This window comes from Brachyhypopomus gauderio, chromosome 14 (genome assembly GCF_052324685.1).
Source record: "Brachyhypopomus gauderio isolate BG-103 chromosome 14, BGAUD_0.2, whole genome shotgun sequence".
NCBI lineage: Eukaryota > Metazoa > Chordata > Actinopteri > Gymnotiformes > Hypopomidae > Brachyhypopomus > Brachyhypopomus gauderio.
Window position 1 is genome coordinate 11,782,699 of NC_135224.1, and position 19,093 is coordinate 11,801,791.

At 41.0% G+C, this 19,093-nt stretch overlaps 1 protein-coding gene across 1 annotated transcript; it reads left to right on the plus strand.

Moving 5' to 3' along the window:
* Positions 1 to 4,278: 4,278 nt before the first annotated feature.
* On the plus strand, positions 4,279 to 17,490 carry sstr1b (somatostatin receptor 1b). Its single transcript, XM_076972687.1, has 3 exons — positions 4,279 to 4,432; positions 5,002 to 5,314; positions 14,877 to 17,490. Exon 3 carries the CDS (start codon positions 15,561 to 15,563, stop codon positions 16,674 to 16,676), a length of 1,116 nt encoding a protein of 371 aa, XP_076828802.1. The 5' UTR covers positions 4,279 to 4,432; positions 5,002 to 5,314; positions 14,877 to 15,560; the 3' UTR covers positions 16,677 to 17,490.
* Positions 17,491 to 19,093: the final 1,603 nt, after the last annotated feature.

A 19,093-nucleotide genomic window follows, 5' to 3' on the forward strand; every position in this document is an offset into this window, starting at 1 on the left:
TAGGTATGAATTAGTGATGGGGACTTAAGTATGGTGAACACTCCACTAATTCTCTTCAATGTAAAATTTTCACTTTCACTATGTGCAAAGCATAGTGTCTTCTCTCTCTCTCTCTCTCTCTCTCTCTCTCTCTCTCTCTCTCTCACACACACACACACACACACACACCCAATCTGCTGTTTTCCTGTCCATCTACCTTGCAATCAGTGGCCAATAGAGGCCGCTTGGAGCTGCTTTTCCTGGTGGAAATTGTTAAAAGTTTTTTAAAATAAGCGTTTCTTAAATGCTGAATAGCTACTAATTTTAGGTAAACATATGCTAAAATGCACAATAACGTTTAATATTAATATTTTTGAAAATAGCTTCCTGGTTCATTCCCTCGCTTTGGGGCTATAGAAATGTTGACTTGTCAGAGCAGCAGCACAACCAATTGCTGACACAAGAAACAGGTCGCAGAACAACTCTAGTCAATCAGTGCAAGTGAAACCTTGGTTTATAGTAGTCTGTTGTCTGTGGTAGTCTCGGTCTGTTAAACGCAGTTAACCTGTGTAGCTATCAGCTTGTTGCATAGCTGATTTAGTGGTTCTTCTTCTTTTTTTGGCAATTCCCGTTTAGGGGTCGCCACAGCGGATCAAACTCCTCCATCTGGCCCTGTCCTGAGTGTCCTCCACTGACACACCAGCCACTCTCATATCCTCTACCACTGCATCCATAAACCTCCTCTTAGGTCTACCTTTCCTCCTCTTGCCTGGAAGTTCCCTCCTCAAGACCCTCCTACCAATATACCTCTCCTCCCTCCAGGGGCGCAGATGGCACTGGGGACGGGGGGGACTTGTGCCCTCCAGATTTATATTGACCCCATCCGAAATCTAGCATCTACAAGCATAAACGTATATATTGTACAGCTTGGTCCCCCTCACTTCAGAATTTCCATCTGCGCCGATGCCTCCCTCCTCTGTACATGTCCAAACCATCTCAATCTCGCTTGTCTAACTTTATCTCCAAAACATGCTACATGTGCTGATCCTCTAATACACTCATTTCTGATCCTATCCTTCCTCGTCACTCCAAATGAGAATCTCTACATCTTCATCTCAGACACCTCCATCTCACCTGTCTCTTTGTCAGTGCCACTGTCTCCAGTCCATACAACATAGCAGGTCTCACTACTGTCCTATAGATCTTAGAACTGCAACTAATGATAATTGTCATTTGTTCCTAGATTTTTGGTTGATTTTTTTTATGCCAAACAAATAATTACTGGCTATTTCACAGCAATAGTACTTTGTGTCGACTTATATTGAAATGGTTGCTGAAACTCTCACAAACAGCCCACCCCCCCCCCCCACCCCCCAGATATATTTTTCATCAACCACTATTTCGTGTAATATTTGTGCTTAATGCAAAAAGGAGGACTTCAGTTTGGATGCCATGCCAGCGCTCCATGCCTTCTGTCCGTCTTAGTCTCCGTTTATTCCCAAGGGCATCAACTGCCCGAATTCTTTCTTAATCAGTACGTCTCAGGAGGGAGACCTGGGGAAACATTTTTAATGGTGTTCCAGACAGCATACTCGCATCACTGAAAGCCATCACTGTTTTTGACCATCATTATTTACATTTTCACATGACTGAAAAAGGAAAACAATTTTCAAACTTTGTTAATTTCAGAGTGTTGAATGAAGTGTGGTCATGTGATATGATGTGCTATAGGAAAGAAAAGCCTGAATCTTTTCTGTGCTAACCTAATCAGGAGTTCCCAGATGTGACCCCGAAGCCTTTTTGGTACACATGAAAATCACCAGCACTAAATTAACTTCTACAGGGGTAATTTGAGCTTGTTTGAGGAAGGGTGCACTCAAATGTGCCCTATTAACAGTTAACACTGTGGATTTTCGCCACGTGAAAAACAAACATAAGTCACAGTGATAGACTGCATCTGCTTTACACAAGCATCCTTAATACAAACAGACTACATCAACATAATCAGAAGGAGACCATAAACCTATGACTATATAGAAACCCTTGCACTCCCCTTTGAGTAGAATGTGGGGTAGCCACAATGGGTTGGCAGAATATTTGTCAGTCACTGCCAACAACAGTAATTAAAGGCCCGTTCACCTGCTGCTAGCCGCCTCATGGAGAGAAGATGGGCTCCCACAAAGTGAAGAATCAGTTCTACTGCGCAGAGAAAGACAGGGCCACAGCAGTCACAAGTCCTCAAGAGAATGGACAACCAGAACAATACATCAGATATAACCATATCGAGAGTCCCTAGCTTGCAGGGGTTATTAGCACATGAAGATTATCTGTGTTATTGCCAATGTTGCTGTCTTGTTATGGCGTGGCCGGCGCCTGCTCATTTGCCTGTGGAGAGGTCGGAAGGTGCGAAGAGCCAGCCTCCCACCTCAGAGGCAGCAGATGCTCCTTCCATTTTCATCCCTGTTGCCGCTGCTCCTCTTCAGAGACCGTTGCTGTGGCAACCGCATCATTTAAACAATGTCATGCAGGAAGAGGCAATGTAGGCCATTAGAAAAGGAAAATGGGCAATATGTAAATGGATGTGTCTTCAGGTAAGTTGCAACCCATGACTTACACCTGGAGAGAGAAAAGCCCCATAGCAGTGATCAGAGAACATGAATTTGAACTCATGCCTAAAACTAATCCAAGAGCCCCCTGTACTCATCTACAGCAGCTTGACTATTTCAGAAGCGCCACATATTGTAGCTTGCAAGTTTTGTTGATTCATTTTGAGGAAACAGTAACACTTTTTTTAAGGTTAATGTTCATTTTAAGGTTTTCACAGTGCAAATAAAGTAGAATAGCAACAATTCATTTTTACAAATAACTAAATCCAGTAAGACGCAGCTTATCAAAGAAGGAGGCAATGGATTTTCAAGGGCAATTGGCTCATTCCATGCCTATCATATTCCATGCATAGCAATTTATTAATTTCATGAAATGAGTTTGATTGCTTGGTCCCATTAGAGGCTAGATAATAAATCTTAATTGCATTAAGAAGGTATTTATTATATGTTTTAATGGGTGTGAAATTCAATCACTCCTTAGAGTTATGCCATAGTTTAATTTTGCAACTGAACACAGAGCATATAATCTTCACCACACATTCAGACAGTGAAATGCCATGCAGATGTCCATTGCAATAATTCATATTAACATGAGTTTACAGCTTTCAGAATACTGAATAATTACATGACAGACATATTTTGTTAGCATATGTTTACCATTATATAAATGTAGCATTCTTGTAGTTTAAATTTTCTGAGCAGCTTTTCACAGTAATTAATGTTTATTAATGGAGACTAAACATAGGTTAAATGGCCACTATAGCATCTTTTCTATGGCAATGATATTACAAATTCTCAAATATTGTAATTGTAAAAATAATCGTAATGCTTCTTTTATTGCTTTTTATTAAGTTCCTCTTGTTTTGATGTCCTCGTGTTGATGAAATGTTTGAAAATACTTGAAATGACGAATCACAGGAATCATGATTCTTACTCATGATTCATGATACTCTTCTTATTCACGATTTGAATCACAATTCATGATTCTCTTGAAGTGTTATTTTCAGCTTTGTTGCATCAAGTTGCCCCTTTGCCTTGAGTATGGATCCATGCTTGGCTATTCCAGACACACTCTTCTATCATGATTCATGCAATCTAGCTGTTGATGTAGGCTGACCTCAGTCTGTCGGTACTGGGCACACTGTCTGTACCTAAAAGCAGAGACAAGATGACTCAACCACACAGAGGATAACAACATGGCTTTACAGTCGTGACCATGCTTAGAGGTGGCAAATGAATGCGTGTGTGTCTGTGCCTGTGTGTGTGCGCGTGTGTTTGTGTGTGTTTGTGTGTGTTTGTTGTTGGCGTGCAGTCTGAAGCTGTCCATTTTCACAGGGGATAAAATATTAGTGCTGTATTGATGCTTGTGCTTTCTCCAGGGTTCAGAAGCCTTTTAAAGTCACTGTCAGCTACATTGGGAAGCTGGCAAATTGTTGGGAACTGGCCAACACCTGCATGTCTATCACTTGTTCCATTCATCGATCATCTCAGCCTACTGCACTTTCATTTGAAATCTAGAACAAGATGAGTCAAAGCACAGAAGGGAAAGTGGCTTTCATTTGACATGTGTTTGCTGCAGATCAAATACAGAATATTTACTGTTTCACTATAAAATAAGTTGAAATGCCCAGATTTCTACCCTGCATCTCAGATTTTTCCATTTGCTGTCCACAGGTCATGGGGTTGATGAAGATGCAACATTCTTTGAAGTAGATGAACTGGGTTCTTCTCTTCTCCGCTCTGATGCATGGACTTGCAGTAGACTGGAACTGAAAGGATCGCAAATACTGATTGGCTGGGGCAGGCTAGGGAAGGTGTAGACTTCATATGGCTGTCAGGTGATAAGGGTGAGAACCACTGGCAGCAGCTAAATTCAGAGGAAAATAATGAAGAGAAAATGAATGAAATTGCATTAATATCCTCTGTATCCATTACTCAGATATTCAAGGAGAACATGACATTAAACAGTAATTATGAACTAGTAAAGAGTAGCCATTTCTTATATTTCTAGAACATGTTCCCTAATGTACAAATGTTCTTTGAGTCCTAAAAAGAAACATTTTTACCTCATTGCTTGGCAAATTGTTTTTATTATTGCAATATTTATTTTATTTCCAACTGCATATTAACTTTGCCAAAAATGTGACTATAGTTATGTTCATCTTGTCATGAAATGGCATGCAAAAGAATTTAGGAGATAATTTGGTTGCTTTGGAAAAAAATTGATCTAAAAAAATGTCAGTTTCTCATCCACTTAGAAGGTCTTCACGTGATTCTGAGCGATCAGTAATATAACCGATTAAGACATCTTCACTGAACAAAATGCCCACTGGATTAATTTGTGTGTGTGTGTGTGTGTGTGTGTGTGTGTGTGTGTGTGTGTGTGTGTGTGTGTGTGTGTGTGTGTGTGTGTAAGCATGTGATGGAAAGAGGTGAGAGAGAAGGAGAGGGAGAGAGAAATGGGCAAAATGAGACAGTGAAAACAGTGCTGGGGAAAAGGAGGAGGGAGAGAGAGAGAGAAAGAGAGAGAGAGATGGGGGCAGTGGAAGAGCAGGTGTGAGAGGCAGACGCAACAGAAGACAGGCGGCTGGGTGGAGGAGAGAGCTACAACCTGACTCCCCCGTATCCTCAGAGAACAAACCAACACACAGCCACTGCTGCCACACTACTCTCACGACATCCCCCCAACCTGGATCCTTCACCATCCTCTCCAATCAGGATCAATCCAGGTAGGGCATTTCTTTAATGTCTACAGTAAACTTAAAACATTGCTCCTATTCGGTGTGTTTCAGTCTTAAATGACTTACTACATCTCAGCCATTTTTGGAGTATGGATAAATTATGTTTTGTTTTGTTTTGTTTTTTTTTAGCATAAAGTGATATTCAAAATGTGCATCTCTGAGGCACAAGTGAATAAATAATGATATGATTTATTATGAGAAATGCCTTACAAAATAGTAACATTTACAAGGGTGGAAACAGTATGATTGCAAAAATGTAAAAATATTACTTTGAAAGTGGACTAGAAAGAAAAAGAGAAAATGAGTGCACATGGACCACGACATGTACACATGCTTGTGCAGACATGCAAGCAAACATATTCAAGCACTGGCTGTTTTTGTTTGTTTTTGGCTGTTTGATTATTTAGATTTTGTTGAAATAATAGTGACTCCGTTGCCATTGCCAACAATTATAAAAGGACAAAAGACTATTTATAAATCCAGTAGCCTACTAACTTCAAACCAATTGCAATGTTCCTGGAAACAAGCAGGAAATGAAAAAAAACTGTTATATCTGTGCTTAGTGGACTCAAAGCCTGATAAAGCCTGATAAAATCAGTTTTTAAGCAGCAAAATAAACACACGTGTCATTAGGACCTAGAATGCATTCTAATTGTTGTAGAAATGACAATCTGGGTAAGGATTCAGGTGACGTTAACATTACCTCTTACTGAGTTACATGTTAGGAGTAACTATATCACCTGCACGGTACACAGTTGTATATATCAAATTGTGCTACAGCCTTAAACTTATATATCCCTGATGGAAGGCCAGAGTGTGAGGATATGGAAAGATATGACCACCCACTGGAAGCATTTTGGGCATTTTGAGTAGGAGCACAGGTTTCAGAATGTGATGTTTACTGTCCTCAGCGAACCTGCGTCAATGCATCAATCCCTCCCACACAGCGTTACTGCAGTTATAGTATGGGAGAGCAAACTGGTCATTGCGTTTGTCTTCTGGATGTGCCCGGAAGCAGTGACTGGGTCATCTTTAGGAAAGCTGCTGAATATAACTTGCTTTTTTCTAGCCAGTGGATGTGCTCAGGAGTCATTATATTGTGCACGTGGAGGCAGTTTTCAGAAACCTTTTAGGTGTTGTGCCTGTTAATGGAGACATTGTGGGATAGCTAACATTAATTCTACTAGAAAAAGCATTATTGGGTTGTAGAGTATTTCAATTGCTTGGTTAAAATTACTTTAATAATGTTACTTTATGAAATTTTAACATAAAAAAATTATAAATATCCTTGGAGTTCTACTAAATTTCATTTAAAAGTCTTTTTTAATATTAGTGACATTGTGTGAGGAACAGATGACTTCCAATGTCTCTTTTAATTGTAAACATAAAGCTCTAAATTTATAATTAATTGCATTCGTTCTAATGAGAACATATGTTTGTTTCTTTCTTGTTTTTCCATATCGGGTGCAGGTAACAAAGCAGCACCTGCTGATCCAGTATCACTGTGTTTCTCTTTTGCCAGCATAATGAACCCAGGAAGGAGGTGTAATATACAGTAGTGCACCAAGATATTCCATATCCACTCCACATTTTGAATCAAATCAGAAAACAATATCTGGGCCATGCACTTTCCACCCACTTTGTTGGAAGCACCTGTCTTGCACCCACACTCACTGGCCACATTATTAAGTGCACTTGTCTGTAGGTAAAGTGTATAAATCTGCGGTTTCAGAGTGCAGCCTCTCCATCCCCAGCTGCTCCAGACTCATCACTGGTCACCTTATCTGGTCACCTTCTCACTCTGAAACCCATTGCTGACCTGATACCTTCATGCATCAGTGATGGTGACGTGGTGGTTGAGGGGTTTGCACTGGTGTAAGACACAGCAGCACCATTGGGGGGGTTTATTATGGGTCTAATATATTATTCCAGACACATTTAGAAAATGTTGGACGATGGATAGTGCAAAACAGACATGGCAACAGGTAAATTGCACATCAATTTCATTTATAAGGTGGGTGTGTGTTTTTTATAAGACCTTATAATGCTGCCACAAGGTGGTGTATGATCTCTCTTGTATTAGTAGGAAAGTTATTTGAATATGGATTCCTGCATTGTCATTAGCTCTTCACCCATTTTTTTCTTTATCTTAAAAAATGTGTAATGTTTAAAAGCAATAAATAACGCTAAAATGTCACCATAAACTGTCCAGGCACAACCTGTCAGCAAACTAAAGCCAAGTAATTCCTCCTTGATTCATGTAAACCATGGTGTTAATATCATCACTCCGAAATGGTAATCCCAATCAAAATCTAAGGTATATAAAATATAATTGGAAAAACATTAAAACATATTAATTTATATATTGTGTGGTATTGTACCATTTTATCCACTGGTGACACAAAGCTTTAGGTTGGTGCTCCTCTGCTCTTTGATCAGTGTCTTTTGACACCCGTGTGAACTGCAGCCATAAAGCAAGGCAGGATAATAATGTGGTTCCAATGTAATCCACCATGAAGAGACATGAGAGGCATATGAATGCAATCTTTTAATGCCCTGTCCAGCTTCCATAGTGTGTTGTCATATGTCAAATGGTGTTAAGCCAATAAATAACACAGCAGCATGTCAGAAGGTGCTTTATCGCCTTTTCTGTTTGTTTGTGTGTGTGTGTGTGTGTGTGCGTGTGCGTGTGTGTGTGTGCTTCTCACTCTCTCTCTCTCTCTCTCTCTCTCTCTCTCTCTCTCTCTCTCTCTCTCTCTCTCTCAAGCATAGTCAACAGTGTCCTTTGTAATAATTGGAACAGTGATGTCAAAAGTGCTTTTTCATAAACAATTTGAATTTGAGACAGATATGAGGCAAAAGTACAGATCATAATTTAGCCTTCCTGTGTTGCAGTTCCACTTGGTCTTACAGCTTCAGCTTTAACAGTTGACCAGGGTTATTTCCACAGATTTCATACTAGACATGTATGTCCTGTGGCTCTTACTTCACATGCACATCGTAGTTTGATTTAACCTCTCATCCCACATTTTGCTCTGGAGTCCGGGAGCCTAAACCTCCTTCTGAAAGGAAGGCAAGCTATTTGGATTTTGAAAGAAAAGTGTAATTCAATCAGCGTGGAAAAAATCAGAAACATACTGGGACTTGGAAAAAGACAACGCTGGTGAAGTTGGCAACATGCGAAATTGGCTGAGGAAATCCTCTGTTGTTTATTACATAAAAATGACAGGAGGTGAAAAGTCTTTAAAATGTCTGACATTATAATCCATAAGGCACAGTTATAATCAGAAGACATCAACACCATAATTATTAAGGTCTAAAATGCACCAAGCAGGAAAAGACTAGATTACAAGCTGGCAGAAAGTACACAGAGCAATCTCTGGAAATAGTTTACTTGTCTATATCGCTGATGTAAAGGCTGAAACGATTTAAAGACAGAACATGCATCTTGCACTAAAATGCCACAGACTCATTGGCAAATGTATCAATATATATCTTGGCCATGATAAAAAGAAAAAAAACAAGCAAGCACTTTGCAGTGGAGAAGTCTTTGGGTATTGTAATGTTTGCACCATGACTCTTACCGATACATTCTTTAAGCATCCAAATTGCTTGCGGTTGTTTTGCAGTCAGTTGATGAGACACTTTGCTTATGTTCATGCACCCCAAAGGGGGATATAAAATTAGGTGGAGATTAAGTCTAGGAATGCACATCTCTCTTTTGTGTGTGCAGTTAATGCAACTGGAAGTGACTATGCAATCAAAGCCACCAATCAAGTTCCCGAATACATTTGTTTATGTTAGAGGGGAGGTTCTGCGGTTCAAGTGCTTAAATTTCAAATAGAAAAGCACACATACCACATATTCCAAGTAATGCCCAAGTAAGACTTAAGACTTAAGTAAAATAATATTTTTTATAACCACCTTTACAAAATGTTATATAGCTCAGAGGAGCTTACCTTTTCCTTGACATTTATTATTATCGTGTAAAGTAATGGTCACAGACTGTCATAAACCATAACACCTTTAATGCCTGTAATAACAATTGTGACATGGGACAAAATGTACTGGAAGACTTCAGAGGCACGGGGGTGTTTTGCTGCTGCTGTGAAATGACTGGTTGTTACCTACACTACCATAATGGTCACTCAGTGTGTGCTGATTGGTCAAAGTGACTCCCTGCCAGACTCTCCACAGTTACTAATGTCTCCTCTTTGTGGAGAGAGAGAGAGAGAAAAGAGAGAGAGAGGAGAGAGAGAACAAGCAAGATACCTAATGGAGGCCTGGAATCTTGGTTTGATCAATGATGGTAGTAGTGCCACCACAGCACAACGGTCATGCGGCACTTGTAGAAAACCTAGCACAGTTGCACAATTGTCCAGCATCAGGCAAACATGTCCATTTTACAAAGGTACATCTCTGAACACTGTAATCAAATAGTGATATTGGTACTCTGCACTGTTAAAAGCCCAATACACTGAACATATTCGTGTACTAGGCTGGTATTTGTGTGTTATACCCTCATGTGCAGATGTCTTCACACTGCAGCAGAAGAAAGGATTGATGTTGCTTCATTCCTAACATGATTGTCCACTGCAACCGTAAGAGAAACATTTCAAACACTGCTCAGTGCACACACATGTACAAAGTAAAATTTACCCATCCACAGATACATGTCTAGTGGCGATTCAGTCAGTCAGGAAAGTGAAGAAAGCAGAATACACTCATTGAAAGCACAGGAATAGTCCTGGAAATTTGTATTCCTGGTATTTGTATTCTTTAACTGCACAAAGGGAATACTAGATTCAATTAGTCCTAGTATATTTCTCTCTCTCTCTCTCTCTCTCTCTCTCTTTTTTTTTTTCTTCTCTGTCATAAGCATACCACAGAAGATGTACTACCATACATTTTTTCCCGGTATAGTCTACAGGAATTGCCTTGGCAAAAAAATGTGAGATTCTAAGCAATCTTGGTTCTCATTCCCACACAGAACCACTACATCATACTCTGACTCACCCCTCTTCTTATTCTCTCAGGTTATGCATGACAAAACAGGAAAAAGCACTGGTAACAACTGGCTCTTAGACCTGGGCCTGCATCCACAAAGCCTCTTAGTAGCAGTTCTGGGTGACGTTAGATCTGATCACATCCATATGGACACGTGAAAACACAGGGATCATAACAATATCCTCCATACGTACAGGGTCCTTATGTCACAGTTTGCAGAAGATGAGCTGTGCAGATAATTTCTCTGTATTACTGATGAACATGGGTCAAAGGGGCAGTTGGTATAAATTGTTCCAGCCAAGATAAGAAGATCTAATAATAAATAATACTTTATTTTTATATAGCACTTTTCTGAAACCCAAAGACGCTTACAATACATAAGGAAACAGAAACATATAATACAAAACAGTACAAAGAAAACTATGGAGCAGGGAGATCATAGGTGAGAGAGAAGAGGTGAGTCTTAAGTTTAGATTTAAATGTGGAAAGAGAGGGAGACACCTGTTTGATCACAGTTGGAAGGGGGTTCCAAAGTTGAGGAGCAAGTCTAGAAAAAGCCAGATCACTAAAGCTACAGAGTTTAGATGATGGTACCTTTAGAAGTCCAACAGTAGAAGATCTAAGAGATCTAGAAGGTCTGTAGGGAAGTAGGAGGTCAGACAGTTAAAGAGGAGCCATGTTGTTTAGAGCCTTATAGGTCAGTAAGAGAATCTTGAATTGAATCCGGTATCTAACAGGAGCCAGTGAAGATCCTGGAGAACAGGTGTAATGTGATCATGCATATGGGTGAAAGTGAGGAGACGAGCAGCAGAGTTTTGGACCATTTGAAGCCTATGAACAGAGGAAGAACTAATACCAGCCAACAGTGAATTGCAATAGTCTAGCCTGCTTGAAATAAAAGCATGAATGAGGCGCTCAGCAGCAGACTGAGAGAGGCATTGCCGGATCTTTGCTATATTGCGCAGGTGGAAGAATGAAGTTTTTACAACAGAGTTTATGTGGGCAGTGAAACTAAGGGTAGGATCGAGGAGGACACACCCAGATTCTGGACCAGGGTAACAGGTGAAATATGTACACCGTCAATGTTGAGAGAGAATGGAGGAGTTTTACTCAGGACTGACTTGGTGCCAATCAGGATAAGCTCAGTCTTCTTGCCGTTTAACATAAGGAAGTTTTGCTTCAACCAGTTTTTGATTTCTAATAGACAGTTTTCAATATGAGCAGTGGGTGGATTGTTGACAGAACTGGTAGTGAGATAAATCTGGGTGTCATCCGCGTAACAATGAAAATTTATGTTGAAATGATGCAATATATGACCAAGAGGAAGGATATAAATGATAAAAAAGAAGAGGACCCAGGACTGATCCTTGTGGGACCCCTTGTTTAATCATGGAAGTGGAGGAGCTATAGCCACAGAGTGTGACATACTGTTTTCTGTCTGTCAGGTAGGAGGTAAACCAGGTCATGCCAAGGTCATGTATACGAGACAAGAGAATGGAATGGTTGATTGTGTCAAATGCAGAAGATAAGTCCAATAGCAGGATATTGCTGAGGGAACCAGTATCAGCAGCTACCAACAGATCATTTACAACCCTAACCAAGGCTGTTTCAGTGCTGTGGAATGGTCGGAACCCAGACTGAAAAGGTTCGAAGAGATTATTGGTTTCTAGATACTCTTGCAATTGGGAGGCCACAGTTCTTTCAAGAGCCTTAGACAGGAAGGGTAGATTAGAGATAGGGCGATAATTGTTGAGGTCTGAAGGGTCAAGACCAGGTTTCTTAAGTATGGGTGTGACAGCAGCTATTTTATAGATAGAAGGGACCACTCCAAGTAGGAGTGATTGATTAATAAGAATGGTGAGATGGGGAAGCAGTGTGGGTAGACAGGTTTTAGTTAAGTTAGTAGGAAGTTAAGTTAGTGTCTTTAGTTAAGTTAGTGTCTTTGCTATTTCAAAATGTAAGTATGCATGTGGAAAAAAAACAAGTACCTCATGACAGAGCTATGATAACATAAGTGTGACTGACTTCATTAGTATTTATAAAGGTCTGAGTTTGAAAAGTTAAATGGAAAACTAGTTACTTTTCCAAATGTATTTCTCAATATTTTAGTCATTATAAAGCTCCAGTTGATGTGGTTTGCCTTCACTGACAGAACATAGAATAAAATTATGGCTGTTAAATCAAAATTAAGTTTGTATTTTATGGCACAGAAAAGGCTGTTTGGAGAGTCGACTTAATTAAAGAAATTACTACCCAGTTAATTACAGTAAACAAACTAGCCAAGCACAACCTGTCAGCAAACTAAAACCAAGTAATTATTTGACTAAATCAGTGGTCTCTGATTTTGTATTGTAAACCTGTTGTAACTGTTGAAACTCAAGATGTCCTAAACCTCAGACCATATAACAAAGGAGAGGAAAGATGCTCTCATTTAAAGTAGAAATAATGAAACCCTAATCTACTTTTTGATTGGTTTGTGTTTCTCTGTTAGAAGAACAGAATATTTAGACACACCTAAAGTCCCTGTGCTCAGAATACCATACAGATGGTCTATGTGGACTCCAATGTATTCAAGCTCTCCATGGACTTTGTGATGTTTTGCAGAAATCAATTTTGTCTTGAATATCTGCGATTTTGGTGTTGACTCAGAGGTACTGCTCGTTTCCCACCTGTTTCGGAGCTGCATTGTGCGCTTCTAGTGCAGATCTCGGTGACCAACTACAAAAAGGAAATTGAGAGTAAAAGAACTCCCAGAGCCTTTCATATCAGAGTGATGGAGTTCTCCTTTCCCATAGGGAGCCATTATCACCTTTATTCACACCCCCTCTCATTCACCCCCATCCTTTCATCATTGGCCCTGTAATTTACTTTGGCTTCATGTGGGTGACTGTCCAGCTGTGGTCTACACTATTTTACTCTCTACCCTCCGATTAGCTCCTGTTCATTCTCTCTCTCTCTCTCTCTCTCTCTCTCTCTCTCTCTCTCTCTCTCTCTCTCTCTCTCTCTCTCTCTCTCTCTCTCTCTCTGTACTCAGTCCTTTTCCCTGCTTGTGTTCAGCCACTGTACAATGTGTCGCTGTACTGAAGGCAGTGTCTCCCTCATAGTGCCGTGTCTGATGGAGTCTGGAATCCACCTTCCAATCAGTTCCATAATATTTTATTTCCCTATGTTTTACACATTTCTAGTCATAAAATAGCATTGTCAATATCAATATCATGTACTGTATTATACTGATGTGAAATATTATTAGTCTCTCTTTACATAACACAAACAGGAAAGGGAAAGGAGCCAAATAAACAGTAATTAATTTTGGTGGTCCTTTGTGAACTGTCAATTGGCAACTTTTGACAAACACTTCTTGTTAGAAGATTGTGATCAGCAATAACAGAACCTGGTACTTGCCCTTATCTAATCTGAAGTAAACTCTTTGAGGCCTCTCATCCACCTGACCCTGATATCACATAAGATCTGTCAGGCCAAAGAAACCTTATCTGAGCTCTTTTCACCACATAATAAAACAATACAGAAATGCTGTCAGAACAAAGGACATGGCATGATAACATTTATTGGCAATGTCTGGTGCTCCCCTGATCTTTCTGCTCACAGCATGATTTGCGTCTCCTACGATCCACCAGGAATGCAAATACCGCTTCTTCATATTCCAACCACAGATACAATTAACTTTGTGTTTCTAATGACACATTTGCTTTTTTGATGGTGGAGACGAAGCCCGTTTCACTTGATTTTGCTCCGCAACAAACCAATTTTTAGCAAACATCTGTCCTCTTCCCTCTATGAGGTGCTTGCTTTTAGTAAGCTTTGGAATTGGTGTCAAAGGTCACCGAGTGTTGCAGTTTAACACATGGGTGGCTGAGAAGACAAGGGCAAAGTGTGTGACGGATATACAAAGAGACAAGAGTGACGGATGTATCTCACCTCTGATTCGCCAAGTGTCAAACAATGTCGCACAATATCACATGATCACAGAGGAATGTAGTGTGTGTAGATTTTGTACAGGGCTCTCAAGTCTCACGCATTGAGCGTGTGACACACGCCTTTGACCGTCTTCACACGCCACACTTCCGATTTCACACGGCGAGAAAAAAAATCTAGTTTATTTACCTCCGATCCATATCTATGTCGCCCTCCACTGGCGATCGATCGCGATATACAAACCCCCCCCGCTCAACAACTTACGTTCGCCCCCCCCCAACAACTCACGTTCGCCACCCCCCCCCCCCCCCCCGCTCAACAATTAACGTTCGCCACCCCCCGTCAACAACTCTCACACTCTGACATGAATCCAAAACTTGAGAGCCCTGTTTTGTATGTGTTTTGTGCATTTAGTAGATAAATATTATGAACTGTTATGATAAACATTGTGATTACATTATTAGAATTCCTTTAAGTATTGATCTTATTATAAATCTACAAGTGTTGATTCTGTACTTCATGCAAAAATAATAATAATAATAATGTATTTACTGTTTATTTGCTATGAAACTAAAAGTTTGCTTTTTTGGGGTGGGGGGGCTTTCTACAGGTACACCACATGGAGTATAACAACATGTAAGAGGTACCGGGAATGATAACGACTCTTGCTGTGGATGCTTTGACAGAATGCCTTTTTCTTTAGAAGAATCCATCAATATATGATTGGTTAAAAGAGTGCAGCAAATTCAGTTATCAGCTATCACAAAAGAGCTTTCCTAGAAGCAAGGACTATGATTGGAGATGGTAAACTCTAATACTTTAATGCATAGACATAGTTTCCTACACAAGAACTGGAATGTGTGCTCTTCGCCAGGCCTGACTGCTGAAGGCTAAATAAATGCTCATCTACGCTCCCATATGAGCATATGTTTATTTATGAATTAATGAGAAATATCCAGAGATGAAAATTCCACAGAGGAGACTATATTTAGTCAAAGCACTCTAATTTGCTGCCAGATACGTTTCCAAAAGGGCTGAATATCTGACAGATTCTTGAGCTTTGCTCAAGCAGGTTTAGGAGCAGGTCCTAAGGAATCAGCTGTTTGGTTTGCCCAGTCAAGGACACATCTGATGGACGAACAGATAAAATAAATACCAAATAACCTGTGCTATCATTGAGACAATTTGTACGTGCCTTAAAGTACAAGCATATATCAAATGATTAAAGGTTTAAAAGGGAGGATATCTTTGAATGGAAGTTTGAGCAAATCAATAATACTACAACCTGCACAAAATGGCAGAATTAGCAGGATATAATGACACCGATGGCACTCTCTTTTCAACTGGCCTTCCCTTCAATTCCACTGCTGATTATGAGGATTTCCAGCCAGAGTCCGACACAAGCAAGATCATCATCCCTTCCATTTACGCGCTAGTATGCTGCGTGGGCATCATAGGCAATGCCATGGTCATCTACGTCATCTTGAAGTATGCCAAGATGAAAACGGCTACCAACATTTACATCCTGAACCTTGCCATCGCTGACGAGCTCTTCATGCTGAGCGTTCCATTCCTGGCCACGTCGGCCGCGGTCCGTCACTGGCCGTTCGGCTCGCTGATGTGCCGCCTGGTCCTCAGCGTGGACGGCATCAACATGTTCACCAGCATTTTCTGCTTGACCGTGCTGAGCGTGGACCGCTACATCGCCGTGGTCCACCCCATCAAGGCGGCACGCTACCGCCGTCCCACCGTCGCCAAAGTGGTCAATGTGTGCGTATGGGGACTCTCGCTCCTCGTCATCCTGCCCATCATCATTTTCGCAGACACGGTGCCGGCGCAGGACGGCGGGGTGGACTGCAACTTCCGGTGGCCGGAGGCCTCGTGGTCCGAGGCATTTGTGGTGTACACATTCCTGCTCGGTTTCATGCTGCCCGTGGCGGCAATCTGCCTGTGCTACTGCCTGATCGTGGCACGCATGCGTGCCGTGGGGTTGAAGGCAGGATGGATGCAGCGTCGGCGCTCCGAGAAGAAGATCACGCGCATGGTGCTGCTGGTGGTGGCCGTCTTCGTGCTCTGCTGGATGCCCTTCTACATCGTGCAGCTGGTCAGCGTGTTTCGCCAGCCACCGGACCCCTTGGTGACCCAGCTCTTCGTCATTCTCAGCTACGCTAACAGCGGGGCAAACCCCATCCTGTATGGATTTGTGTCCGATAACTTCCGGCGCTCCTTCCAGCGCATCGTCTGCTTCCGCTGGTTGGAGAACGGGCTGGACGCGGAGCAGGTGGATTACTACGCCGTGGCGCTGCGACGGCAGACTACCTGCAGGCCGCAGGACTTCCCCAAGGAGTGCTTAGCCTCCGACATGTTGTTCCGCAATGGGACCTGCACGTCACGCACCACCACCTTGTGAAAGTAGCACACGTTTTATACTGATCCCTGACCGAAGATGGTTTTAGGTGAAAATGGGAATAATGGAGGGTTGACTGATTTAAACCCAGAATTAATAAGAGGAACAATAAGATGCTCATGGGTGTTCATGACATTCAGACTAGATCTCCAAAATATTCATGTGTTTTGTTTTTTTGCTTGTTTGTTTTGGTACAGCTGTCTTGTTTCTAGTTATAGTTATTTGTAGGTGTTAAAAACCCTAAAATCGATTTAGAACATTTATGTTGCAGTGAGAAAGTATAAAAGTGAATGTTTTAGTAATCTCCAGGTTCAGAAAGTTAATTCATACCAAAACTCTTGCATATTTTAGTTTTTCTTGGTCAGGTTTGTCTAGCTTTGAGTTCATGGACAATGTGTTGTAGGTCTACGATGTTTGTTAAAATATGTACTTTTGAATTTGTGAATGTAATGAAACCTCAAATATTAGAAATTATTGGAATTACAAATCCCACAGACACCATACTATATGAAATTTTGAAATATGAAAAATATTTGTGTGTGTAACAAACTTAATGTAACCTACATTATGAAACATAACGTAACATAATATAAGTATGTAACCTACATATGCTTACTTTTTTATTAGAATTATTATAATTTTTTTTAGATATGACTTTGGCTTTAATGGCTTTAATCCCATCTCAAAAATGCTTTTTATAGGTATGCCATTAGCCCATCTGTCACCATGTGCTACACATGCTGGTACTCTTCACAAGCCATCTTGACAAATTGTCAATTTCTGCATTAGTCGACATGACAACAGACCACTGACTGGATATTTTGGGCTGGCAGACAAATCTCAGCTTAGTTACTGCTGTGTTGATTGAAAAATGGTGAATATATATATATATATATATATATATATATATATATATATATATTTATATATATATATCACCACCCATTTTAGTGTTACGTTCGTCCCCCCCCCGCTCAACAACTTTCGTTCGCCACCGTGGATCCGGACCTAAGGTCTAAGCTATCTGCCAAAAATGGACCGCGGAAAGATTTAATTGATTACCCCTGCTGTATACTCTCACCGGCCACTTTATTAGGAACACCTTACCTGGGGCATAGATTCAACAAGGTACTGGAAACATTCCTCAGAGAGTCTGGTCAATATTGACATGATAGCATCATGCAGATTTGTTGGCTGCACATCCATGATGCAAGTCCCCTTTCCACCACATCCCAAAGGTGCTCTATTGCATTGAGATCTGGTGACTGTGGAGGCCATTCGAGTACAGTGAACTCATTGTTGTGTTCAAGAAACCAGCCTGAGATGATTCTCGCTTTATGACATGGCGCGTTATCCTGCTGGAAGTAGCCATCAGAAGATGGGTACACTGTGGTCATAAAGGTAAGGACATGGACGGCATAAGCCCAAAGTGTGCCAGGAAAATAGCCCCCACACCATTGTACCACCAGCCTGAACCGTTGATACAAGGCAGGATGGCTCCATGCTTTCATGTTGTTGATGCCAAATTCTGACCCTACCACCCGAATCTAGAGACTCATCAGAGACTCATCAGACTAGGCAACGCTTTGCCAATCTTCTGCTGCTGTAGCCCATCCACCTGAAGGTTCGATGTGTTGTGTGTTCAGAGATGCTCTTCTGCATGCCTCGGTTGTAACAACTGGTTATTTGAGTTACTGCCACCATTCTATCAGCTCAAATCAGTCTGGCCATTCTCCTCTGACCTCTGGATATTGCCACTCGCTGGATATTTTCTCTTTTTTTAATCCTGTAAACCCTAGATATGGTTGTGCATGCAAATCCCGTTTGCTGAGTTGCTGCCATGTGATTGGCTGATTCGACATTGGCTGATTCGACATTTGCATAAATGAGCAGTAGGACAGGTGTACCTAATAAAGTGGCTGGTGAGTGTATTTATACACACACAGAGACACACACAGACACACACACACACACACACACACACACACACACACACACACACATATATATATACATATATAAACTGGGTGGTGACTGTATATCTTAGCATCATCATGCCATTTCAGTTGATTTATGATTACCATGTGTGCTCTGTCAGTTCTACTCACATCAAAGATAAATGTCTCTTGGCACTAAAAATCTGCTGCCAGTTACCTTCAAAGCAAATTGTACAGCTGTAGAGTACACAAGTGGGTTATCTCTGTCATTCTGTCTCTTTGGCATTCAGCAGACTATCAAAACATCCTATCAACATTGTGCGTGACATGGTGACACATGCACCCCCCACTTACATTGGTCATTAATGCAGACAAGCAGATGTTTTCATTAAAAGCTGTGATTCCTTTGATCACTGATCAGACAAAATTTCTAGTGCATTCTAGCACAGTGATCTACAGTGTCTGCTTGTTGCACAGCACATA